The sequence below is a fragment of the Sapajus apella genome, unplaced genomic scaffold (assembly GCF_009761245.1).
Source record: "Sapajus apella isolate SASKATOON/1434 unplaced genomic scaffold, GSC_monkey_1.0 scaffold47, whole genome shotgun sequence".
NCBI classification, from domain to species: domain Eukaryota; kingdom Metazoa; phylum Chordata; class Mammalia; order Primates; family Cebidae; genus Sapajus; species Sapajus apella.
In genome coordinates this window covers 10037588-10065500 of record NW_022436987.1, presented here as the reverse complement: position 1 = coordinate 10065500, position 27913 = coordinate 10037588, and the positions used below count along the sequence as shown (strand labels likewise).

At 36.8% G+C, this 27913-nt stretch overlaps 2 protein-coding genes across 6 annotated transcripts in view; one reads left to right on the top strand and one right to left on the bottom strand.

Annotated features, from left to right (window-relative positions):
• Positions 1 to 623: 623 nt before the first annotated feature.
• Positions 624 to 27913, bottom strand: part of PDE3B (phosphodiesterase 3B) — a 207790-nt gene continuing 180500 nt past the window's right edge. For 3 of the 5 annotated variants that reach the window (XM_032241018.1, XM_032241017.1, XM_032241020.1), the window contains 5 exons: positions 21107 to 21306; positions 10950 to 11153; positions 8557 to 8718; positions 4447 to 4699; positions 624 to 2628 (listed from right to left, as the gene is read on the bottom strand). In XM_032241018.1, the coding sequence (XP_032096909.1) occupies positions 2414 to 2628; positions 4447 to 4699; positions 8557 to 8718; positions 10950 to 11153; positions 21107 to 21306 (1034 nt within the window). In that variant the 3' untranslated portion in view covers positions 624 to 2413. Of the gene's footprint in view, positions 2629 to 4446; positions 4700 to 6775; positions 6824 to 7734; positions 8336 to 8556; positions 8719 to 10949; positions 11154 to 21106; positions 21307 to 27913 lie in introns of those variants that run through there. The other 2 variants (XM_032241021.1, XM_032241022.1) reach the window with 2 other exon arrangements.
• Positions 12350 to 13686, top strand: LOC116525256 (protein Mdm4-like). Its single transcript, XM_032241025.1, is given in 3 exon segments — positions 12350 to 12513; positions 12515 to 13371; positions 13472 to 13686. Coding segments are annotated over 3 exon segments (1011 nt in total). The 5' UTR covers positions 12350 to 12417; the 3' UTR covers positions 13530 to 13686.

Here is a 27913-nt window from a genome sequence, read left to right as displayed (position 1 = left end):
CATATACACCATGGAATATTATGCAGCCATCAAAACTGATGAGTTTGTGTCCTTTGTAGGGACTTGGATGAGCCTGGAAACCATCATTCTCAGCAAACTGACACAAGAGCAGAAAATCAAACACCACACATTCTCACTCATAGGTGGGTGTTGAACAATGAGAACACATGGACACAGGGAGGGGAAGTGGGGAGAGATGGCATGGGGAGAAATGCCAGATATAGGTGAAGGGGAGGAAGGCAGCAAATCGCACTGCCATTTGTGTACCTATGCAACAATCTTGCATTTTCTTCACATGTACCCCAAAACCTAAAATGCAATAAAAAAGAAAAAAAAATAGTAATAATTGGATTTATAATTAAATCCAATAAATCCAGTATTCATAATTAAAAATGCTGATTTTGAGAAAATAATATAAACTTAAAAACCCCAATATAAAATCCAATAAAATAATAGACAGTATGGAAACGTGACTGAACCTCAATATGTATGCACATGTATGAATTTATACACATACATTTGTATATATTCTGCAGGAAAGGAGGTAATAGCAGAAATAAACAGAATGGAAAATGTACTCTAGAGAAATATAAGGACAGGATATATATATTGTAAGTGCAAACAAGTTATCAGTTGAAATTTTATTAATTAGTAATATATGGTAGGACTGGTTTACAAATTGTGTGTGGCAATGGTAACAAAAGTGGCAGGAACGAACTCAGCCCTCATTCAACATGTCTAATAAATAAAGCTCAGTGATTCATTAAGTATTAACACTGTGAAGAATCAAAAGTTCTAATACCTCCAGAGATCTTAAATTGATCTCTTTCAGATAAGCCAAATATTCTAGATAAGTAAGAAACCGCATGTTAATACAATACTTTAAATGAATTACCTTGGAAAATTAATGGTTTCACTGTGTGCAAAATTGCATGAATCCAAAATATGATATGGTCTCCAATAATAATAGAAAATATTAGTCTACCATTTTTCTATCATTTTGGCTGCTCTTTATATCTTCAAATGTATTTCATAACTAGGGTACATATCCACACACTAGTAAGTTTACAAAACATTGTAAATATGGTCCATTTTCTTGCAATTATCTTAATAATGTGGTTATTTAATAATGTACTTTTGTATGAAATGATGTATTAACGTATTTAGATTTTGTATATGAAAAACAAGTATTCCAATTCTTTACTTGATTTCAGCAATCAGTCTTGCAGTTGGGTCTCAGAAATAATGGTCATTTCTGTCATGCAGTCTTGAGGCAAAGGGAAATTAACAGAAAGATGAATGTCAGTTTTACAGTAACTAAACAAATGACAACTAAGATATGGATCTAAAGATAACCACATATTCCAGTTATTTATTCAATGTCTGTGTCCTTTAGGGCTCACTACATTTCTTTATTCTTTATCTTTGATGAGATTAATTTCATTTGATTTTGCATTGAGGCAAAAGACGGACATCTCCTTTCCCTTGGTTTTAATTACTCTCAAATTCATCTAAGAGAGAAAATGTTGCTGATTTCATAAAAGGTTAACCTTGGTATTAGGACAATTTTTTTTTTCTACTGACAAATCTGTGCTGTGTTTACATTAACTAAATGTTAAAAATGCAAATCCTGAGCAAGAGTAAAAATAACAGTTATGACTAAAGAATAAACCCCTTCATTTTAAACCTAAACAGCTTTGAAATTCAGCCATGGAACATAAAGAAGGTAAGACTGGAATTCAAACTTCTGATGTCCATGGCAAACCTGAATACTCTCAGTAAAAATAAAGCACACATAGTAGATAATAGTAAAAAGCATCAGAAATTGATGCACCTGGATTTTGTTAACTATAACAAAGGTTTCTCAGTCCTTCATGGATAAACCTAGCTGGGAGAGTAGCACTGAACAGTGTATTGCATTGAGCAGAAATCCCTCAGAAAGGCAACACTGGATTCATTTTTAGACAGGCATAGACTTTTTTTCAAAACATTCAAAGACATAAAAGACACATTGGGAAATACAATATGAATCTATTTTCATAAATGCAAAAAGTTCTGGCCACTTGGGTAATTGAAATAAGTCACTTGAGTTTTTAGTTATACCTAACCCCCAATGAAAAATAAGAGCTCACTACTCAGCAAAGCAGCATTACGGCAAAGTATTCATACACCAGTGAAGGATTTAAGGACTCTGCAACATGGGTCCACATGGATGGTATTCTTGGTTTAAGAATAGTTTTCTAGTTCATGTGAAAGTGCATAGGAGTGGGAAACTGCCAGCAGAGCAAGGATCCTCTCACAGTATTAAGGCCTGTCCAAGTGGGAATGGTCAGTTAAAAGTCAGCCGGTGACCACTAGGCAATGATTTCTGCCCCTGGGCACAGCCCTCTGGGCTTCTTCAATATGATTTATTTTACTCAAACTGTCGCTCTTCCTCTTCGTCTGCTTCTTCAATGACCTGAATCTCATCTGCTTGAGGTAAGGAGGAGTTCTCCCCCGGCAGTTTATTCCCATCAACTTTACAGTTTTCTTCTTCCTCTACGATTTCCTTCCATATCTTGTGGTTTTCAGTGAGGTGGTGCATTAGCTGACAAAATATTCGCCGTCTGCTTTTCCTTCTTGGTGGTTCTGTGAAATTTAAAAGACATATATTCTAATCATAGCAATATGATTTAATCATTCATCCAACAAATATTAAGTGCCTACTATATTCTAGGTATCTGTCTAAGCACTGGGGTTATAAAAATAAATAGTACTATAAAAATAATAGTATAATAAAAATAATATAATGAAATAGTACTATAAAAATAATCCCTGCATTATGGAGTTCAGATTATAGTAGTAAGAGCTAGAAAAACAAAAAGCAAAACAGGAATATGTTAGATGGTCTTGTTATGGATGAAAACAAAACAGAGAAGAGATTTAGGGAAAACTGGCTGGGTATGGTATAGGGTGAATAATTGTGCTGAAATTTCAAATGAAAATAATAACAACCCAAAGTTTAAAACCAACCTTTAAGGGCATTTTATGTATTGAATTAAACACAATTACCAACTTGATGGGTATATTTTTTGAAGTCAGTCAACCTTCAGATGCCAATGGCATTATGATGCCACTAAAAAATAATTTTAAATATATTTTAATAGGATTTGCTATGCTAATCCTAATCACAAGGCAGGTGTGTGTTGCAGTGGGCAGTCTGTAGTTATCTTATCTGGTCTTATTTACTGCATGCTTGAAAATCAAAACAACACTTACGTAGGTATAATTTAATTCTACTTTAAAATAAAGAGCAAATAGGCCGGGTGGGGTGGCTCACACCTGTAATCTCAGCACTTTGGGAGGCCAAGGCAGGCAAATCACAAGGTCAGGAACTCGACACCCACCTGGCCAACATGGCGAAACCCTGTCTCTAATAAAGATAAAAAAACTTAGCCGGGTGTGGTTGCAGGCGCCTGTAATCCCAGCTACTCAGAGGCTGAGGCAGAAAAATCGCTTGAACCCGGAAGGCGGAGGTTGCAGTGAGCCGAGATTGTGCCATTGCACTTCAGCCTGGGTGACAAGAGCAAGACTCCATCTCAAAATAAATAAATAAATAGCAAATAACCTATTTCATTCACAATTACAAAGTGACACTTTTTCTTTTCATTTATACTAATTGTCTTATATAGAAAAATATGTCATTACAGTTTGGTAACTCAAATTCATAATGTCACAAAACTTGGTTCTCCCTTTACAGCCAGGGAATGTATGTTTTCCTTTTACTCCCACGGTTTTGATCTATTTCTCAAGTCTATGTAAGCGACAGATTAGTACGCTGCTATGGAAGTTGTGCTCCTCAGGGCCCAGTAGGACTGGGGGTTAGATGTGTGAGAAGGAGTGACGTGAAGGAATACTTGCCATGAGGACCTACCTCACATATGTTCAGATGTGGTGACAGCCCTACCATGCATGCACAGGTGGAGCCTGCTGAAGAATACTGCCTGGAGGACAACACCTCAAGTGATCTTACTTTAATTAAACAATAAGAATGCTTGTTGTATGACAGTATCCACCCAGTACCCAGCATACGGCAGTTACTCAAAACATGACTATTGAATCTGAACATTTACATAGTGGTTACTCAACATAATGACTGCTGAATCTGTATCTGAGAAACAAAGTTCCAAACCTAAGTTAAATGGACATGTGCAGTTATTAAAGGCTGAGTATCCCTATTAAAAATGCTTGGGACAAGAAGTGTTTCAGATTTTGGAATATTTGCATTATATTTAGCATCCCTAATACAAAAATCTGAAATCCAAATGTTCCAATGAGTATTTGCTTTGAGCATCATGCTGGCACTCAAACAGTTTTGGATTTTAGAGAATTTCACATTTCAGATTTTCAGACTTGAAATACTCAACCTGTAACATTAAATAAATTATAATGTCCCTATATTCTTACTTGGATTTAGATTGTTTTCCATTTCTTCATCATCTGTATCTAATTCTTCACCATCTTCATCATCACCACTTTCAGTATCATCATCCTCTTCTGCTTCTATCCACTGACCTGGTAGCAAACCAGCAGCATCATAGGAGTTACACAGGGGACCCACTATGTGGGTGATAAAAGATTCTTGGAGTTTTGCTAGTTGAGGAGACGAACGATCCATGAATGGACTGATGGGCAAACCAAGATTTGCCTCTTCATCTCCCTGCATATTTTAAAAAGAAAAGTACATTTTTAACTGGTGAATCACCACTGAGCTTTGCTGTTAAAATTATCTTGAGTTTTTAAAAATAATCTATATCAAAATATATTTATAAATAAGCATCAATAAATCTATTCTATCAATTCAACTGTAAGAATTTCTTTAATATTGAGAAATCCTAAACAAAACTTTATTCTCACATTCTGTCAACATCAACCAGTACAGCTGATACTCAGTTAACAAGAAACATACACATCTTTTAAAATAAGTATCAGAAATTTTACTAACAGCATGCGGAATTCTACAGTATCAATTATGGATTCTCTTTATCCTAGAGCAAAAGCATAACAGAAACATTTTTGTTGTAGTTATATTTCAAATGTACAGAGCTGAATTTTGCAAGTGCTTTTCAATAACACTACCTCCACCCCCTTTTTTAACAGCAGAACTCTCTAATGATTCAAAATCAGAAAACCTAAAATGAAAAACAAATAAAGTAGAGCTATCATGATTGAGGTGAGGATCCTGGGACCGAATCCTCAACTGCCTGCCTTCTGGTACCCTCCCACTGTGGCTTCCAAGACTTAATTTGAGATCAGACTACTACCTATGTGGTGTTGGGCAACCTCAATGTGCAATTTCACTGTGTATGAAATCTGAATAATAACCTACCTTATGGGGTGCCTATGATGAGGTTAAAAGGCCATATTATGTAAAATGTTTAGCACAGTACTGAGCATTTCTCAAATGGTACTATTAAGATTTTAGTCCTAGTGTCTGAACTGGTGGGGGATAAATTACTCCCCATGATGTACAAATTCTGCAAGTAAGCAGTGTCTATTCTGTAATGACCTAACAAAACCCTGAGGAAACAACCATAAACTGTTTCCATGATTAACTGTCCCATGATTAGAAATCTTTTATGATTTTATCTTTTATGAGGAAGAAAACTATTGATATTTTTCAAAAACACAGTTGGGTTTATCTATAGGACTCTGTAATTTCATAGATATATCCCAGGAGTTTGGCTTTTCTAAGCCCATGGCAGTTAAATGGCTGTAGGCATATTAAGATAATTAGGATAATAAAAAAAGTTGGGCATAGTTAGAATTTTATACACATATCTGAAGAAAGTTTAATAGCATAACCAGAATTAGAAAGAAGTTTAGTTCTGATGAGGGATGATTAAGACTTCCATATGTAGTAGGATATCAGATGACACCTTCCTCCTTTGATATTGAATAATGACACTTAGAAAGATTAAGTGAAACTCTCTGAGATAGTGTTTTTTAATGATATATATGAAATTATAATAGCTAACATTTATTGAGCACTTAAGTGTCAGAAACTAAGAAGTCTACATATATTAATTCATTTAATCCTCACAGAAACCTTATGGGGTAGGTACCATCATATTTCCTATTTTATCAATGAGGAAACTGTGGAACAGAAAGGTTAAGTAACTTAACCAACCAAGGTCATATTGTAGATAAGGAAGAGAAGCCAGGATTCAACCTCAGGCATGGCTTCCAGGTTTGTTTAATAAGTATTAATTCTACATGCTTTTAAAATAATTATATATGCTGGGTCTAAATGAATATTTCTAATGTTATTGAACCAGTGAATTTTCTAAAATTGACATACACCACTATTTTTTATTACTATTTGTACAGATAATATAAAGATAGCATTTTCCTTACATAAAATTCCTCTTTTGTAAACATGAGATCCATGGGCGAGCTCTAAGGCAAGTTTCAATTATCATTGGAATGAGAATACACAAACTGCATATTATAATCTTACAAATTTAAGTAAATATAGCCATTTATTACGCCAAATTAACATAATTTGAACGTATCGGAGAATAGCAAAATATTAATAATCTTTCCATGATTATACAGTATGGCATTTTGTAACTTATAAACAGCAGAGTATACATTATTGTGTTGGGATGTTTAGCTGAAGGGTGTAAAACATTGCACATTTTCAATTCAATCTGGAAGTAACAAAGCATACCAGGTGCATAGCTATATAGGCTCAATTACTTCCTCTTCCCCATCATAGTAAGAAAGCCCTCACCTCTTAGATATCTTGACTTTTCCTGATAATTAGAGCCAACAAGGATTCCTAAGGAATGTAATTCCAAAGTCAAGAGGTATATTTACCATTTTGGAGATAAAAAAAAAAAGTTAGGTATGTCAGGAAATCAGTGCACTTCTACATTGTAGGAAGCCTCAAAACTGGACCCCCAAAATGGCAGGTTCAGCAAAGTGGAAGGATTATTTTAATGCCAAAAATATCTTTGAATCCCTGAAAACCACTAGGTATCTACTCTCTCCATTTCTATCCCTCTAATTTCTTAATCTCTGCCTGGACTTCTTCCCAACTGACGTTTCTATGACAGGGAGTTAGTCTTTTTATAGCAGAGTTGAAAACTGATTGACATCCTTTAAATATATTCTGACCACACCCTGAATAACTTAAAAAACACTTCATCGGCTGGGCACGGTGGCTCACACCTGTAATCCCAGCACTTTGGGAGGCCAAGGCGGGCAGATCACAAGGTCAAGAGATTGAGACCATCCTGGCCAACACGGTGAAACTCCGTCCCTACTAAAAGTATAAAAAATTCGCCGGGCATGGTGGTGCGTGCCTGTAGTCCCAGCTACTCAGGAGGCTGAGGCAGGAGAATTGCTTGACATTGGAAAGCAGAAGTTGCGGTGACCCAGGATTGAGCCACTGTACTCCAGCCTGGTGATGCCACGAGACTCTGTCTCAAAACAAACAAACCCAAAACACTTCATCTGGAAATAAATTATTCTAGGTTACAGATTCTCAGGGTTGAAAGAGACCTTGGAATCAGAATGTAGTCTAGCCTTGTTACAGCAGGCAGTCAGGCAGACATGGGCAGAGCAGGAGAGGGCCCACCCTTCACCCCATCAGAAATGTCAGGCGACCATTATGTGATAGGTTGTTAAGCTATTTCTCTAAAATAATAATTGGTTGCAGCTGGCAACCAATTGCAGCTCACTCAATAGATTAGGCAGTCACTCAATAGATTAAAAAAAAAAAAAAAGCCTGAAACTGATGATTAGCAGTTTCCTGATAAGATCTTAGGTGCTGGGTGAGTGGGCTCAAGTGTGTGCACTAAGAGGCAAAATGGTGGAGATTAACTGGTATATGACCTTCCTCCATGAACACTGGACTGGAAAGGGAAAAGTGTTTCAAGTGAGCATAAGTACAACTTCAGTAAACACACTGTGTATGTGGCCCTCTCCAATGCTGGTAGGCCACTGCACATGCGACAGCCACCTCAAGGGAGGAATCAGGGGAGAAGTAACACAAGCCTGGAAGCATGCCAATGTATCAGACTCCAAGTCAAAGGTCAAACCATGTACTTGATCTCACAGGTCGCCCACTTGGCCTTCTTCTAAGGGTACTTTACTTCCTTTCATTCTTGCTCTAAAGCTTTTAAATAAGCTTTCACTTCTGCTCTAAAACTTGCCTCAGTCTCTCCCTTTGCTTTATGCCCATCAGTTGAATTCTGTCTTCTGAGGAGGCAAGAACTGAGGTTGCTGCAGACCCACATGGATTTGCTGCTGCTAACAGCCTTACCTATAGACTCACAGGTATATTCAGCTCACCCAAGATAGAAAATAAGCTATTTTAAAAAATTTTAACAGCAAAGGCAAACAGAACAGAGAAAATACTAAGAACCAGAGCAAATGCAACAATTTTTAACCCTTCCCAGTCAAATCAACTCAGCTTTCAAACACTTAAAAAAGCTATCCAAAACTCAAAGAGCAGTGTCTTCTCATGACAGCCCTTAAAAATCTCACCAAGCTCATGTTTCAACTTACCTGCTCATAAAATTCATTGACAATGCCTTCTGTCCATTTCAAATGCAAGTCCCGAACTTTTGCTGGGCCATTTATATCTGCCAGTTTGATGCACACCTGGCATACCAAGAGGCGATCATTTTCATTCCTCCATTCTATGCCATTACTATTTACATCATTTGCCTATTTTGGAAAAACAAAATCATTTTAAGTTCTGAAGGTGTTTTTTAAAATTGTTATTTTGTTTGCTTTTACCAAATTATCTTAAAACTGTTTCCTGTCTAAATGACAGAAAGAAATTTCAGCAAATAGTTCTTTTTAAAATCAGTTTATTCCATAACATGGAACTCTACTGGTTAAATTTCCTTTCCAAAAAATGCTTTCTAGAAAAACATATAACCAACCATGGGTTTCAATATTTGTGATTACCACAAAGAAACAGGATTTGTGTGTGTGTGTGTGTGTGTGTGTGTGTGTGTGTACAATATCTATTAAGTACAGTAGATACACAGTATCAAAAAATCATATAAGAATTATAACTACTTATTTCTACCTCAAAAAAGAACACTTTAAGAACGTAGAGAAGTTTGCTCTAGCTGTGAAAGGCAACGTGGGATAGTTAACTGAACACAAGTCTGAGAAGCTGGCTCTATAGTTTTAAATCCTGACAGAATGTCATGAATCAGCATGTTAAATCCTGAATCAAAAACCAGTGGGTAACAATGAAAAAACTGCTTAACCTATTTAAATCTAACTTTCTTTATCTATGAAGTAGGAAAAGTAATACCAATCTAGCCATGTTGCCATGAGGATTAATAAATGAAAAAATGCCTTATTCACAGTAAATGTTAAATAAATATTGTTATTTAAATAAACAATTATCATTATTAGCTAGGAAAAGCCTCTCAACAACAAAAATTTTGTTTTGTAAAAAATGAAAAGAATGAACCACATCATAACTTTTGAACTTCAGTGTGATGGTTGCTTTTTGGCACCAAACTCTTTCAGAAAAAAAAAAAATTATGGAGAACACTACCATAGAAAATACTTGAAAGAAGAGCCCTTTTGATTGAAACTTAATAGGAGGTCTAGAGACCCATTCATATGGCATTTTCTTGAGAGACTTCAAAATAGAAGTCTTCAAGGAACACACATTCAAAGGCATTGTGTTCAATAATCCTTTACCTGTAAAAGGTGATTTAAACACTTAAATGAATTTTTATTTCAAAATTAAAGTGAATAGAACTATACAACTATGAAATAATTTTAAAGGTACCCTGATTTCTCACTGATTTTTGTAAGCATTTCATTAATATCATGACAGCAACATATATGAGGGTCTCCTACCAGCAGGTTTAATCTAGTACTCCTTTGTTACCAGTTTGTCTAACCTGCAGGTACAGCTTCTTTAAGGTCACAAAAGTCATCAAGAAAATAGCCGCTTCCTGCAAGCCAGAGTGGGTATCTAAAGCAGTGGTTCTCAACTTTTTTCACCTCAAATGTCTGAGAGATAAAGCACAGTCTCCATGAGTATGCTGTCATACTGGGGCAGTGATTCTTGATCCCCTGGTACATGTGAGTTCTTTGACCTAGTCTTTCCTCATTTTTCCCTAGCACAATGTCTGCACATAGTGGGCAATCCCAATAAATACTTGTTGAATGAATGAATTATTATCAAGTAGAAGAGAGTACTTCCCTTACCCTACACTAGTCAGCTAAAGAATCACTAATATAAAGAAGGTATAACAGGTGCAGTGAGGTAGGCATAATTAACTGGATTCTTAAGAAACACATAAAATTGGGCTGGGCGCGGTGGCTCAGGCCTGTAATCCCAGCACTTTGAGAGGCCGAGGCGGGTGGATCACGAGGTCAAGAGATCGAGACCATCCTGGTCAACATGGTGGCGTGTGCCTGTAATCCCAGCTACTCAGGAGGCTGAGGCAGGAGAATTGCCTGAACCCAGGAGGCGGAGGCTGCGGTGAGCCGAGACCGCGCCATTGCACTGCAGCCTGGGTAACGAGAGCGAAACTCCGTCTCAAAAAAAAAAAAAGAAACACATAAAATTAATTTTATATAATGCCTTACTTGACGCTGAGCATGGCTTTGTAATATCTCTCTTTAAACTCATTTGAAATAACTGGTTTGTTTCTATGTGAAAGTATGTGAAGCAAAGTCACAGCTGTATAAGTTTATGTGTCAAAAAATATATAACAAGCAATAATATTTTAGGAAATTTTATCATAATAAAAATGTTTATTTTTTAAAATATAGGCATAAATATTATTTTACATCAATTATTTATTACTTCCTAAGTAGTAACAATTCTAACTTAACATTAAAAAACATATTTTACCAGTAATACTGACAATAAACATTTACATTTTTAAAATCAGGCACAAATTTGCATAACAAACCTTGGCATTGAATTCAGCAAGAAAATCAAAATGCTTTTTAAGATCTGTGGCAAGGATTGCTTCTATGACTAAAAAACGAAAACGCTTGAATTCCACATGATCAAGATTAAGAAGGAAGTTGTATTCTGGGCGAGAAAGATATAGATTCCAAGCTGACGCAGCATGATGGTTTTCCAAAACAGATTTGTCATTGTATAAAACTGCCTAAAAAGAAATATAGAAAAATGAGGCAGACACCTCAAAGATAATAAACTTTAATATCAGTTTGGAAGTATACAAACAATGAATACCTACTATATACTAAGCATTTTACCAGGTATTTTAGTACCTGTGAAAATACTTGTGATAATTTTATAGATGAGTAGACTGACATGCAAAGAGGTTAAGATATACCTTTCCTTCCAGCATACATAGCTAGTAAGTGAAAGGGTTATTTATCTTCAAAGTTTATTTTTGCAGACACTGTGCTGCCTCCCAAGAGATGTAAAGTTGATATTTTGAGGTCTATTTATTTCATTTAATCAGAAAACCTTCTCAGATAAACTTCTATGAATAAAGTCATTAGGGATCTAGAGCAGGTTTCAAAATACATTTCTGTTGTTTAGTCATTCTGGAGTCAATGGGGATGGTGACTAAAGAAGAGGAAGCAGGAGTACTGTCCAGGGTAAGAGACCTGCCTGTCTGAGATGGACATATCCTGGATTCCCATCCTCACTTAGTGCCTGGGAGTAAAACAGAACTATGTAACAGATAAAAACACAAATCCTCTGGTCCTAATTGTGTGGAAGTACTAATTTTTTCTACACTTCAGTGGAAGACCCTGAGGTGCCTCCTCAGTACTCTAGGACTTTGGAATACAGACTCAGAATCAGTGGAGTATGGAATTTCTAAAGCCTCTTCCACCTCTAAAAATTAAGCAATTCTTTAAATTATTAAACAAGTATAGTAATTATTAAAAGAACTTCTACAGCCAAGTTGTGTTAAAGTCCAGGGATAAAAATTAAAACCCTATCCCTGTTTTCATGGCACCTACTGTGTAATGAGAAAGAAGGACAGCTAGAATGAGATCTCAGGTAGGATACACATTCTGAGAGCTTAAATAGCTGTACTTATTTGTGAAAATTAGCTATAGGCTAGATTTAAGCACAGATGCATAACACCAAGTGATTATTTTTTACACTATTTAATTTTACGCAAGCAATGCTATGATTTAAACTTTGCAGTGGGTCATATAAAGGCATTTCATACCACCCATAATACAACTTCTAAACTTTATGAATCCCAAAGACAAAGAGTAAGCTTCAAAGACTCCCTAAGGCATCCATTTACATTTAGTAATGACTTGACTAATTCATGCTCAAATGTGACAAAGTTTTAACTATGAAAACAGCTCTGGGGCTCGACTGGGGAGAGATTCACGGAGCTGCCGTAAGTTTTACCAACAGACTGCAGTTTCTTCACTGCCAAAATGACACCATTTTCCACCTCTGCCCAGTGTTCAACATCTGACAGTGCTTGTAGGATCTCTTCTGGACAAACCAATCAGGTACGACCAAAACGACCAAATTTTGAAGATTTTGCATGCAGCAGGTGCGCAAGGTGAAATGTTCACTGTTAAAGAGGTCATGCACTATTTAGGTCAGTACATATTGGTGAAGCAGCTTTATGATCAGCAGGAACAGCATATGGTATATTGTGGTGGAGATCTTTTGGGAGAACTACTGGGATGTCAGAGCTCCTCCGTGAAAGACCCAAGCCCTCTCTATGATATGCTAAGAAAGAATCTTGTCACTTTAGCCACTGCTACTACAGATGCTGCTCAGACTCTCGCTCTCGCACAGGATCACAGTATGGATATTCCAAGTCAAGACCAACTGAAGCAAAGTGCAGCGGAAAGTTCCACTTCCAGGAGAAGAACTGCAGAAGATGATATCCCCACACTGCCTACCTCACAGTATAAATGTGTAAATTCTAGAGAAAATGAAGACTTAATAGAAAATTTAACCCAAGATGAGACATCTAGGCTGGACCTTGGATTTGAGGAGTGGGATGTGGCTGGCCTGCCTTGGTCATTTTTAGGAAACTTGAGAAACAACTATACACCTAGAAGTAGTGGCTCAACTGATTTACAGACAAATCCGGATGTGGGTACTGCTATTGTTTCAGATACTACAGATGACTTGTGGTTTTTGAATGAATCAGTATCAGAGCAGTTAGGTGTTGGAATAAAAGTTGAAGTTGCTGATACTGAACAAGCAAGTGAAGAAGTAGGGAAAATAAGTGACAAAAAGGTGATTGAAGTGGGGAAAAATGATGATCTTGACGACTGTAAGTCCTTAAGTGATGATACTGATGTAGAAGTTACCTCTGAGAATGAGTGGCAGTGTACTGAATGCAAGAAATTTAACTCTCCAAGCAAGAGGTACTGTTTTCGTTGCTGGGCCTTGAAGGATTGGTATTCAGATTGTTCAATGCTAACCCATTCTCTCTCCACATCTGACATCACTGCCATACCTGAAAAGGAAAATGAAGGAATTGATGTGCCTGATTGTCAAGAACCATTTCGGCTCCTGTCGTTAGACCTAAAGATGTGTATATAAAAAAAACTCCAAACTTTTTGATCCCTGCAACTTGGTGGGATTATTGGATTTGGCTCACAGTTCTGCAAGCCAAGAGACCATCTCAAGCATGGGAGAACAGTTAGATAACCTTTCTGAACAGAGAACAGATATAGAAAACACGGAGGATTGCCAGAATCTTTTGAAGCCATGTAGCTTATGTGAGAAAAGACCACGAGATGGGAACATTATTCATGGGAGGACAGGCCATCTTGTCACTTGTTTTCACTGTGCCAGAAGACTGAAGAAGGCTGGGGGTTTATGTCCTATTTGCAAGAAAGAGATCCAGCTGGTTATTAAGGTTTTTATAGCATAATGGTAGTAAGAATATAAAAATTCCTTTAAAAAAAAAAAAAAAAGAAAACAGCTCTGTCTGTTCAGGAGAAAGTAATTCAATTCCAAGCTCAATAAAACACAATGTACAATGAGTGCCCTGTGAAGCTAGCTAACTTAATAAACTCACAGCTAGCAAGATCAGTTTTAAAAAAATGAGTAAGTTCAGAATTCCTTCAACATTCAAATTACTCTTTGAAATTGCCAAGACATATAAAATGGGGGAAAAACAGTCGAAATCAGTATTAGAATCTAGATATATACACAATACTGAAAACTTCAAAGACATGGTGAAAATGAGAATGGATTGAGAAAAGCCAACCAACTCACTGCATAAGAAGGAGAAACCTATCTGAAGAGTTAAGTGGAAGGGGTTCCCTGCTGGACCTCAGTAGACTCACAAGCTCAAAGGTGAGTGGGAGGCAAGAAAGAATCATGAAGCAGCAAGTAGGAAGCAAATGTCAATTCTACTTTAGAAGGACACTAGAAGGTAGCACATAGAGCAGCAGACCAAGTTTAAACTGAGTAAGAAAAACAGTTCGAGCAAGCAGATAATGAAGCCTCAGCTCTTACTGTGGGCTCTTAGAAGTAGAGAAGAAAAACAGGGCCCCAGCTCATTTGGAGTTGCAATAAACTAACATCCTTTGACTTTGAGCTAAAGTATATTGTTACCTGCTTTTTCTAGATCTTACTCTCTACAACAAATACATCAGTACTTGGGGAAAGCAAATTAGTTGGTCATAAACCTTACTTTTCACCCTCTGAGTTGGAAAAATCTGAGAAGAGGTTTAATACAAACTGTCAGAATCTTAACAAATAGTAACATTTTTAAATAAGTAAGAGCAAAAAGAGCAAACCCTTCAGACATAAGAAAGACTTAGATCATACAAAGGATGAGTCTGACTAATCTGAGCAAATGTCCCCTTTTAAAATGTAAGAAACAGGAGGAAACATTAACAAAAATCTAGGTCATACTCATTATCTAATGACTAAAAAAGTACTTCAAGTGAAAAGGATTAAGAAGAATTGTTCATTTAAAAAATAATATTCCCAATTCAAAAAATCCAGTAGAAAGAGAAAGCAGACAAATAAGGTGCTACAGAAAATAAAGCAGCTAGTTTTGTAAAGAAATACTCTTTTTTTTTCCATTTATTTATTTTATTGCATTTTAGGTTTTGGGGTACATGTGAAGAACATGCAAGATTGTTGCATAGGTACACATGTGGCAGTGTGATTTGCCGCCTTCCTCCCCATCACCTACATCTGGCATCTTGCCCCTTGCTATCTCTTCTCAACTCCCCACCCCCCACTGTCCCTCCCCTATTTCCCCTCAACTGACCCCAGTGTGTAGTACTCCCCTCCCTGTGTCCATGTGTTCTCATTGTTCAACACCCGCCTATGAGTGAGAATATGCGGTGTTTGATCTTCTGCCCTTCTGTCAGTTTGCTGAGAATGATGGTTTCCAGGTTCACCCTTGTCCCTACAAAGAACACAAACTCATCGTTTTTGATGGCTGCATAATATTCCATGGTGTATATGTGCCACATTTTCCCTGTCCAGTCTATCATTGATGGGCATTTGGGTTGGTTCCACATCTTTGCTATTGTAAGTGGTCTTGATGAAAAACTATCATCTCAGGATTCTTTTACCCTGAAGTTGTCAGTTTGTTCTTTTCTGTATTTACACTGCTATAAAGATAATACCTGAGACTGGGTAATTTATAAACAAAAGAGGTTTAATTGACTCACAGTTCCACAGGGCTGGGAAGGCCGCAGGAAATTTACATTCATGGTGGAAGGCAAAGGAGAGGCAAGAGAGGCAGCAGGAGAAAAAAAGCACAAAGGGGAAACTACCACTTTTAAACCATCACATCCCTTGACAACTCCCTTACTATCATGAGAACATGGGAGAACCTGTCCCCTGGATCTAATCACCTCTTGCCAGGGCCCTCTCTTGACATGTAGGGATTACAATTTGAGATCAGATTTGGCTGGGGACACAGAGACACACCATATCAGTTCTAAAATTTCTAATAATCCCTTATCTTCCTTTATCTTAGTTACCACCCTTGTTTTGATAAAATACATTTTAAAATAACTTTCTCAGGATGGTCAAGACGTGATTGTTTAAAATCACTGCATATCTGAGAATCTCTTTATTTTGCTCTTAGGTAAAATGGTAGCTTAGCTGAATACAGAGCTCTAACTTGAAAATAATACTCTTATGCCAGCACTCCTAGCTCTTAAGTCATAATCATATGTTTCTCTCTCTCTGTTTCTCTCTCTCTCTCTTGCTCCGCCCTCTCTTTTGCTTACACACACATTGTTTGTTTGTTTGTTTATTCATTTATTTATTTATTTTCTTGCTTTACTAGAATGTAAAAGTTCAAGGAAAGGCAAGATTTTACCCATGTTTTATTTAATATAACAATGCCTAAATAGTGCCTATCCCACAATACGCACCCAATAAATACATTAACAAATAAATGAATGAATAAAATCCCTTAGAATTTTAGAGACTTCATGTTAGTATTGTCTAGCATCTATTGTTGCTAAAATACAATGACAGTTGATTTTTTGTTCTTTTATAGATGTATTATTTTCATCTTCTAAGGAATTCTTTTATTTTTAAAAATAAAAGCTCTGGTGTTCTGAAATGTTTGCATGATGTGCTATGTGTGGGGTTTGAGATTTTTTTCTCTCGCTTCAACTTTCCTGGCACTTAGTGAGCCCTTTCAGTCCAAAGACTCCCTACTTTTTAGAACTTCCACTAGTCACATCTTGACCTAGTCCCATATGTCTTATCTTCTCCTTCCCTATATTTTCTTTTTATCTTCCTGGTCTATGTTCTAGGAGAGATGACCTGGACTTTAACTTCCAATGCTTTTATTGAATTATTAAAATTTTCTGCAGTAATATTTTTAGTTTCTAAGAGCCTAACTTGTTCTCTGATGTTTCTTTTTCATAGTTTCCTGTTCTTACTTTACGGATGCAGTGTTTTTCAAATTCTCTGAGAATACTTTTTAAAAAAATAATTAGATGATTCTCTATTCCCTAGATTCCCCCGGTCAGTTATTCTCTCCATCTTAGCCTTTTCTTTCCAAGTTTCTGGTTAATGCCATGTCTGATGATCTTTGATTATCTGTATATATAAATAAATGAATTATAGATTGCAGTTGTAATTTCTCTCTGCTGTTATGTATGTTTTATTGTGGAGTCACTCCCCTTGGGATGAATGAGAGGGAAATCTGTAAATATGGATAGGGTTTGTTACCTAGCAAGTTTTGCTTTAGAATAGCTGGGGTGCCAGCTATTAGATGTTTAGAATGCAAAAAATTTACTTTGGACTACTAACACCCACTCTAGCAACTCACTCTCTCCAGGCAGTTTCCTTCAATATCTAAGAGATAAGTTTTCTGCCTGGAGGTAAACATAGGGTTATAGTCGCCTTGCTTAAAAGTGTGTGTGTGCATAGGGAGAACAAACAGGAGCAAATGGTAACAGGAGTCTCTCTGGGGTTCCAGCTACGCTGGGTACTTTTGTTTTACCTGTCAATATTCATCCATTTTTCATTTTCCAGAAATGTTATAAATTTTTTTTATCTGCTGGCGATAATATCCTTCCTCCTCTTACTCATCTCTGTTGTAATGAACTTCATACCTTACTATCATTTTAATGCATTCCCAGGAAGAAGGGGAAAAAGATACATGTGTTTAGTCATCTTAATCCATATTTTAGGAGACACAACAGATTTACAAATCTCAATTTAAAATTTTGTTTCCTTTTTCCTAGTCTCATCAAAATATTCTAGAAATTTTACTATCTCAAGCACTAACCACCATCTTTCAGCCAACTTTTCATTTGGAAATAGCTCGGAAATCTCCTAGAATCTTATTAATTCTGACATTCCTCCAGGATATACTTGACTATATGCGTAACCTTCTTTCATGGCAAGAATTCTCCTGTATCTTTCTAGCACACTCTCCTTACTATGAGAATGAAGAAGAATGCTTGAGCCAGTTGGTGGTATTATATGCTATTGCCTATAATACACTGGAACTATAGTATCTTTCATTAATTATGGCCTTACTAGACTCATTGAGTTTCCAAAGATGAAAGAAGCTACTTTGTTACTTAACCACATTAAGCCCTAGACTTTTACAAGAGTCCTTATCTCACAAGTGCTAGTAAAAGAAGGCCTCATAAACTTCATTACTTTGGGAAGCACAGAACGTTTTTCAGAAAACCTACGAGTACTACAGAGAGAAGAATTCAGACATCCTTCAACATTCAACAAATATTTACTGAAAGCTTTTTGTATGTCAAGCACTATTCTAGGTAGTATGGAATAAAGGAGACAAAAATCCCTTCCCTTGTGGAACTGTATATCCCTTTAAGGAGATACATATAAAAAACAAAGCACATAAATAAAATATATAGTATCTTAAATGATCACTGCTACGAAAAAAAAAGCAGAGAAGGAGCATAACAGTGTAAGGAAGGGATTTTGAAATTTCAGATGGAAGGAGGTGACAAAATGAGTACATGCATATCTAAAGAAAAATTCCTCTGGACAGGGAGAACAGAAAGTACAAACACTCTCAGAAAAGGAGTGTTCCTAGGACAGTGATGGTATGAGCAAGGAAGTCAGTGAGACTACACTTAAGTTAAAAAAAAAAAAAGAGAGAGAGAGAGAGACTTAATGGGGCTAATAATGCAGGGCCTTGTGGAACATTTTATGACTGTCATTTACTAGGAGTAAGGTGAAGGCCATTGGAGAGTTTACTTTTTTGTTTTTATTTTTCTGAAACAGGGTCTCAAATGTTGCCCATTTGGTTGGTCTCAAACTCCTGGGCTCAAGAGATCCTTCTGTCTCAGCCTCCCAAAGTATTGAGATTACAGATGTGAGCCACAGCACCCAACCAGAGCATCTGGAAGAGAGTGATGTAACACACTTAAACAGGGTCACATTCTGGCTATGCGTTGAGAATAGACTGAAGGAGAGCAGGGAACAAGCAATAAGACTAGGTAAGAGGCTATATATTTTCACAGGTGAACTCTCTAATCAATCTCCTTTCCATGCTAGCACTTCCTATTGCTTCATCTAATGGAAATTCTTAACAATGAGAAGCTGGAAATAACATGATTATTGATATTATGTTCAGACTTCATGACTGCATTTTGATGAGGACAACAGTTGGGTACCCAACTTGTATAAGCTGTATTCATATATCATTGTTTTAAATTATCTTCATGTGAGAGAGTTAACTTTGGAATTCACTCATTTGTAACATCCTTGAAAGAGGATATACTTTAAGCAAAGGAAAGCAGTCATAAAAACAGAGTGGGCAAGCATGGTAGCTCACGCCTTTAATCCCAGCACTTTGGGTGGCTGGGGCACGTGGATCACCTGAGGTCAGGAATTTGGGACCAGCCTGGTCAACATGGTGAAACACCATCTCTACTACAAATACAAAAATTAGCTGGGAATGGTGGTGGGTGCCTGTAATCCCAGCTACTTGGGAGGCTGAAACAGGAGAATCACTTGACTCCAGGAGGTGGAGGTTGCACTGAGCCGAGATCGAGCCACTGCACTCCAGCCTGGGCAACAGAGCGAGACTTCATCTCAAAAAGCAAAACAAAACAAACAAACAAAAACAACAGAGAATGGACTAGAACAGTAAATAATTTCTACCTATGTAATTTCTGATTCAGGAGCTTCTCATGCTATCTGAAACAGTATAAAACCTTCCATATGTTACCTCCTTAATCATATCAGAAAACTATTTTTAGGTTCAGAGGAATAAATCTTTATTTGAGGTCATATAGCTAGTAAGTGGGAAATCAGAAAGCTAAGATAGGACTTAATCTCAAGTCCAGTTTTTTTTTCCACTATGCCACTACTCCTCAGGCCTATGATTCATTAAAAGACAAGGATTTTCAAAGATTGTGATGTGCTAGGTTCTCGAGAGAACAGGCATCTGATTCTTGCAGAATGGTACTGCAAGTAAGAAAATATGTGCCACTTAGAAGGTAGGTTTTTTGTTTTTTTTTCCAAAATAATACTTAGAAAGTGGGCAACTACTAATAACTAGATTTAAATTCATCAGAAAGTTACCTGTGGAAATCATGAGCTACTAATAAAGTCTCATCAGAGAAATACATCGCATGGCCGTTTTAATCCATTTACACACACACACACACACACACACACCCATTATACCCACTTACACATACATATATTCATTGCTCCCTACATTCTTTCCCCCCACCCCACATATATGCTCACAATTCAAGAGAATATATCTCTTATATTGAAAAAAGTTAGAGTATATGAAAGAGATTGACGTAAAAAAAGAAAAACAGAAAATGGCTACAGAAGATAAGAGGATCAGAGCCAAAGTTTAAACATAGAATGATAAAGTGAAGAAGTGAGATGAATTCAGCAACACTCATTAAATACCTGCTCTTCATAAAGCATGCAATTAGAAACACACAGATGACATTTCAGGAATCCCCAGCATAAACAAACCCAGCTACCACACAAAAATCTTCTTAAACCACAACCACACTAAATTCTACTTAAATCCACATATTTAGTTCCAATTTTTAATGTTAAAAGCTATTGCAATTACAGTATCCTTTTGTTGGGAACTCTTGCTTCCCCATGCAAATTGTGACCTTAAAGGAATTTTATATCCCATTAGCTATAGGAGGTATATATATACCAGAAGAATTTTTGCATACACTAATATATTCAGAGGTAAGAGATTTAAGGTCTGGTATTAAGGCAAATCTTTAGGGAAAAAAGAGAACAACAAAAAAGATTAACAGTTCTCAACCATTATAGCTTTCTAACCACACAATGGGCCTAACCAGGAGGAACAGAAATTTTAAATACAGTCAGAGTTTTGTCAGTTTGATTAAAGACAAAAATACTGACATCAAGGACTCTAGAATTTCACAAAACAATGAGTTATTTCAAAAACTATTTACTATTTTCTAGTTGAAGCTGATTTTCCCCCTAATTTTCTAGCACACATCACATTAATGCCATGTATTATTATCCATTTAATTAAAATGTAGAGTCTTAAAGTCAGATGGAATGACCATATGATTCAATTAAATAATGATTTATAAAGGGATACACAGCATGATTGTAAAATTTTGGAATTACTCTTTAAAGGTGCTGAAAAATATTTCCTACCTGAGGGGCATTTGTAGCCACTAGAAATGCATTTGTCCTCCCTGGGTGATCATAATCATGCATGGCAGCTGCCACATAGAGAGCCATCAATTCTAATGCAGGAATGTTTGAAGACAGGCAGCCATAACTCTCATCCGGAATAGAGCAGCTCTTCGAAGAAATATAAGCAATTCGCCCATGGTTAATTCTATCATCAGAATCTGAGAAACAATAAATAGCAAAATAAACCAGTGTTAGTACATAAATTCCTCTCAATTTTGCTAAGGACGGGATTCCCATAGGTAATATGATTACTTATTTATTTGCTGATTTAAGTAAGAATTGAAATATGTCAATTTGAAAGAGCATATTATTTCCAACTTAACATGTTAATAGAGAGGAATAGTGTTAAATCTGATCCTGAAGTTGCTTACTTTACAAGACATGATAGGATTATCTTACCAGTATGATGCTGTCTTACTCAGGCAAATAATAGTTTTTAAAATCTCTGGTTTTCTAAATATTTGCTATTTAATAATTAGATAGATATAATGGCCAGGGTATGCATGATATAACAGAAAAAAGCTATATTAGGGAATAAAATTTGATGAAAACATTACAAAGATTTAAGAAATTAATATATTACCAAACTAAGCTTCTCGACATACATGCTTCTCAAATCTCATCCAGAAAGATTAAATTTTATTTGTAGCCCTAACTACAACTCCTTATCTCTTTTTTGTTTTCTTTCATGAAGCTCCATATAATATGATGGAATAAAAAATGATGAAAAATGAAAAGGCATGGAAAACTGGGGAACATCTTAGTCAACATAACTGTATTTTCATTCTCTTGTTAGAAACAACATGTTCACTATCCACACGCTGCTTTCGGTGTCAATATCCCACCATTGATTTCTTCTTTTTTCTATTTTGGTGGCTTTATCTAGCTAGATGATCATTCTATATTTTTGGGAAAGAAATCTTTGAAAAGCATAAGAAGGAAAAAGAAATCGTATTTAAAGTAGACACACAAAACCATAGATATTAGGTATAAAGTTTCCTTTGTTGTATTCATCAGGGGAACCTAGAAATAACGCTCTGGCATGTTAAAGTCCAAAAGAATTTTTTAATACTCATTTGGTTGACTCAAGATACACCATCACAATAATTTTTTAACATAATGACTTTAATACACTAGTGACAATTATAAAGATACTTCATTAGTTTCATGCTATTTATAATTTGTACCAAAGTTGAGTTTTGGAAGAGCTCATGCTAGAGCATTTTTTTAAATTTATGTTTTTAGAGATGGTGTCTTGCTATGATGTGCAGGTTGGAGTGCAGCAGCTAGCTATTCACTGGTGCAATCTATTGATAGTGCACTACAGTCTCAAATTCTTCACCTCAATTGACCCACCTGCCATCAGCTACCTGAGTAACTTGGACTAGAGTTATGTACCACACCATACTGGCTTAGAGCTACTTTTAAAATAATTATTAAAAAATAAACATGATGCAATTAAATATATAAATAATGATATATGTAAATTATATATCAAATTTCTAATAAGAATTTAAATATCAATAGAGTCAATAATTTGAATTTTCCTATGTGATATGCATTCTGAATTTTCCTTTAATTTTAAAATATATTTTAAAAATAAAAAATGGCAATAGATTTCCTTTTAAATTCAATAATTACTTGGAATTGATATGTTAGGATTTTAAAACATTACCTTATATATGTTTCACAAAAAAATAATAGAATTAAAAAGAACACAGTTGGCAAGGGCAATGAAACATAGCTACTTTGGATCCTATTTATTTACAACATTTCAGAAAATTGTGATTTTTTAAATTTGCCAAAGGAAGCCTCAGTAAAAAACATCCGGATTAGAAATGAAGATGCAAAGCTATCTTTATTCACAAATAGCCTGATCTCATATTTGTAGGAAATCCCAAGAAATCTACTGAAAAACTATTAGAACTAATAAATTTGTTAATCAAGTTAGCAGGAAACAAGATAAACATGCAAAAATCAACTGCTTTATACATACTTAGCAACACACAAAAAATGACATTTTTCAGAGAAATAGCAAAAACAATCCTAAAATTCATATGGCACCACAAAAAGACTCCAAGTAGTCAAAGCAATCTTGAGCAAAAAGAACAAAGCTGGAGGCATCAGACTACTTGATTTCAAAATCTATTAGAAAGTGATAGATAGTAATCAAAACAGCATAGGTCAGGCACGGTGGCTCACGCCTGTAATCCCACCACTTTGAGAGAGTGAGACAGGTGGATTGCTTGAGCTCAGAAGTTCCAGACCAGCCTGAGAAACATGGTGAAACCCCATCTCTATAAAAAAATACACACAAAAAAAATTAGCCAGGCATGATGGCATGCACCAGTAGTATCAGTTACTCAAGAGGCTGAGGTGGGAGGATGGCTTGAGCCCAGGAAGCAGAGGTTGCAGTAAGCTGAGATCACACCACTGCACTCCAGCCTGGGTGACAGAGCCAGACCCTGTCTCAAAAACAAACAAACAGACAAACAAAAAAACAGCATGGTACCAGCACAAAAACAAGTATTTAGATCAATGGAATAGAATACCACATACTGGTCATCAGTTCAAAGAACAAATCACATCTTGTGGGATAGTACTCTAGCTCCACAAAATATTTACACCTGGCAGGGGCCCCATCTGAGTCTTAAAGATGTCATTCTACCATTCTCTCAGGCCTGATGTAGACTGATAAGGTTCATGGAAAGACTAGCAAACTCTGTAGGCATAAGCCCATTGCCACAATTTTTGGAAAAATCAGTTTCTTGATCAGATGCAATACTACCTATAATAACCTGATGGTAAATAAGGCATTAAGTAAGTTCAAGGATGGTGATGGTGACGCACTGTAGACAATGAAGGTAAATCCACGTCCAGAATAAATGAGAACAAAAGCTGTCTCTTCCATAAAGGAAAGGGTCCAATGTAATCAACCTATCACCAATCAATTGGCTGAATGTTCCCTCAGGGAATGGTGCCATTTTAAGGGCTCACCATTGGTCTCTCTTACTGGAAAGCAAGGCAAACAGCAGAGGCCTGAAGCCAGGTAAGCTGCAGTGAGAAGCCCATACGTGGGTATTTAGCCCATACATAATATCACTATTCTTGCTGTCTTAAGGATATGGTTTGGCTGTGTCCCCACCCAAAATTTCATCTTCAATTGTAACCCTATAATCCCCACAAGTCAAGGCTGGGATTAAGGGTAGAGGTAACTGGATCATGGGGGTGGTTTCCCCCATGTGGTTCTTGTGATAATGAGTCTCACAAGATCTGATGGTTTTATAATCACCTGGCATTTCACCTGCTTGCACTTTTCCTTCCTGTCGTCCACTGAATAAGGTGCTTTTCTTCCCCTTCGCCTTTAACCATGATTGTAAATTTCCTGAGGCCTCTCCAGCCAAGCCTCCGATACAGCCTGTGGAACTTTGAATCAGTTAAACCTCTTTCCTTCATAAATTACTCAGTCTCAGGTATTTCTTTATAGCATTGTGAGAATGGACTAATCCACTTAGCTATTGTGTGCATAAGCCCATAGAATAAGAACTGGAGTAGATAGGGAACGAGACTGACAGCTATAAGAGAAAAGAGATCATTTTATCCACCTGATCAACAAGAGCCTTCTTTGCAGTGAATGGCCTTTGGTAAGTATTATATATTAGTCAGCGTTATTCAGAGAAACATAAACAATAGGATGTGTGTATATATAGAGAGACAGATTTATTTTAAGGAACTTGCTGATGAAATTAAGGAAGTTGGCAAGTCCAAAATCTACAGGGTTGGCTGGCAAGCTGAAGACCCCAGGAAGAGCTGATATTGCAGTTCAAGTCTGAAGGCTGTCTACTGACGGAATTCCTGCTTGCTCAGAGGAGGACAGTCTTTGTTCTATTAAGGCCTTCCATTGATTGGATGAGGCCCACCAACGTTATGGAGGGTTATTTGCTTAACTTAAAGTCCGTTAATTTAAATATTAATCTCATCCAAAAAATACCCTGAAGGAAATATTCAAATTAATATCTGACCAAATATGTGGATACTACTGCCCAGCCAACTTGACATGTAAAATTAAGCATCACAGTGAGGGACTGTGTTAAGGAAAACTGCCTGTGTTTCAAAGGCAAGAATTTCCCAGCGCCATGCCTCCATCCACTTCCTCATCCAGGAACATTCCCGCAAAGCAAGGGCTAGGTAGAAATTCCAGGTGTGGTCCTTTCTTAAAAAAAAAAAAAAAAAAAAGCCCGCGAAAAGCTCTGGGAAGAAGGGCCTCTGTTCTGAGCCTGACAGCCAATCCAGCATCAGAGTCAAAGATCAATCACGCCAGAGGAAGTTTGAAAGAACTCCTCTAATTGGACAAGAACATGAATGGGGTGGGAATAACTTCAAAGTTAAAACTCCACTGCACCTTATCTGTGCATTTCCCTCTCTGGATCCCCTCCCACAACAATGTGGGAGCTGTCTTTCCCTTTCTACCTGTGCGGATATCCCCTTCAGATTCCCCTCCCTTGGCAGTGTGGGAGTTCTTTCGCTTTCTCTCTCTCTCTCTCTCTGCCTAATAAATCGCTTTCTGCTAAACTCTTTGGGTCCGTGATATTTACATGAACGGTAAACTCACTGGACCACCCGGGCCTTTTCCCCCATTCCTGGAGCAAGTGAGCCCGAGAACCTGGGACACCCGGTTACAACAGCAAGCATTCACATGACAAACAAATATCTACCACTCTTGGAAGGCTGGCCATAAACCTCCTTCCAAAAACTCTTTGTCCAATTAAAAACTTCAATTTTTAAATATTTTTCCTTCTAAGTCCCACAGCATCCATGAAAGCTGTTAGCTACTGACCATAAATCAGTATAGATCCTTTCAACTCGCCATGTCTCTTTCTTGATCAACTGATTCACTGCTTGATTTGCTCACTAGTAGGATTTATCTGCCCCATTACCTTTCAAAAGATACCCTTGAGTGATCCTATAATGCTGAAGCTATCCACTTTCAGGAGGTATTGACATATTGGGCAGAACTATTTATAAACCAGGGCAACTGGTCTTTCTCTTTTTCTCCAAAAAAAAAAAAGAAGAGACCATGAGCCAAGGAGTGCAAGTAGCTTCTAGAAGCTGGAGGAGGTAAGGAAACAAATTCTCCTCTAGAGCATATAGCAGAAAAACAGTTCTGCTGACACCTTGATTTTATGCCAGTCAACTGGTCATAGGGAATTCCCCATGAAGCCATAACTACGGATTAAGGAAGAAGTGTTGGTGTATTAGGCATAGGTGTCATAAAAGTCTGAGCTTATGTTCTGTGCTTTTAGGAGCAACTCAAAACTAATATTGCATATAATTCTTCCCCTTGATGACTGAGAACTACTGCACATAACAAATTCATAAACTGGTGGATCAGGGGGCCCCAAGCTCATTATGGGCAGGTTACGTGGTAATCTAGTGCCCATGGCCAAGTATTCAAATTCTACCACAGGGCAACAACAATTTAGCCATTTTTACAGAAAGGAAAACAATTATCTGAGGACAGCTGCCTTGCTTTGTCTCAAAACTTTATGTATTTACACTGTGATGATCTTGTAGTGGTCTTCTAGGACTCTGAAGGGGATCTCTATCTGCAAAAGACATTTTCTTTTGGCAGTCAGATGGAAAAATGGCAAAGTAATTTGCACAAGTAGAAACTGCTTCACATGCTTATCTTGCTCTGGGTCGCACATAAAATCCACATTCTTACAGTAGTATTTTGGAGCAGTAGTACTCAGAAGTCATGAATTTGCCTTCAGAATTCAAAGAGCCCTTTCTGTAGAGAATTTTAAATGTATCTGTTATCCCTCAACTCAGAGGAGATATTTCTACATGTCCTAGACCACTGAATCCCTAGTAAACTTTAATGAGATGACAGATATCTGAATTTTTGTGCAATTTTTCTCATTTATCATCTTCTGGCACTCTTATGAAGGCATCTAGGATATTTGTTATTTCTTACTCAGTGGGGCTATTCATCATTATCTCATCAATGTAATGGATGGCCTTGATAACTTATGGGACCAGACTAGATTATAACAGGGAATGAAAGACTTGACATAGCCCAGAACTAAGACAATGGAAGTGTATTGTGATGCCTGCCAGAAGTAAACACGTCTTCTTAAGAATTTTGCTGAGTTATGGAAGGGAAAAAAACTCTCCAGATCAGTTGCTCTATGCCAAATATCAAATATGACTTATTAAAAGAAAAGACCATATCTGGAACAGCTGTGGCAACTAGAGTAATCACTTGATTACAATGAGAATGTAATTACCGCCATCATTTTCAGGATCTATTTATCCTATGTAAAAACTATATAATTAAATTGAACAGCAATGTGATGGAAATCATCACTCCTGCATCTATTAAGTATTTGATAGTAGCACTGATTTCTGCAACTGATCCAGAAATGTAGTATCGCTTTTGGTTCACTGTTTTGCCAGAATGAGGCAATTCCTGGAGATACCATTTGACCCTTCTTACAATTATGGTCCTCTTTCTAAACATCAAGGAATTGATGAAGGGATTCTGCCAGTTGCTGAATCTGTTTATTCAAACTATGCATTCAGAAAATGGGTGTGGTTCAGGTAACTACCATTAAGAGATGAACCCAGGCCAAAGTCCTTTTATCGTCTAAATTCCATAAGCTCCTAACTGGCTGGAGTACCAGCATAGCATTTCACTTTCCAGGAATTAATGTTGAAATATATTTTTCAACACTTTGATAAAGGGGGATACTTCTGAGGGAT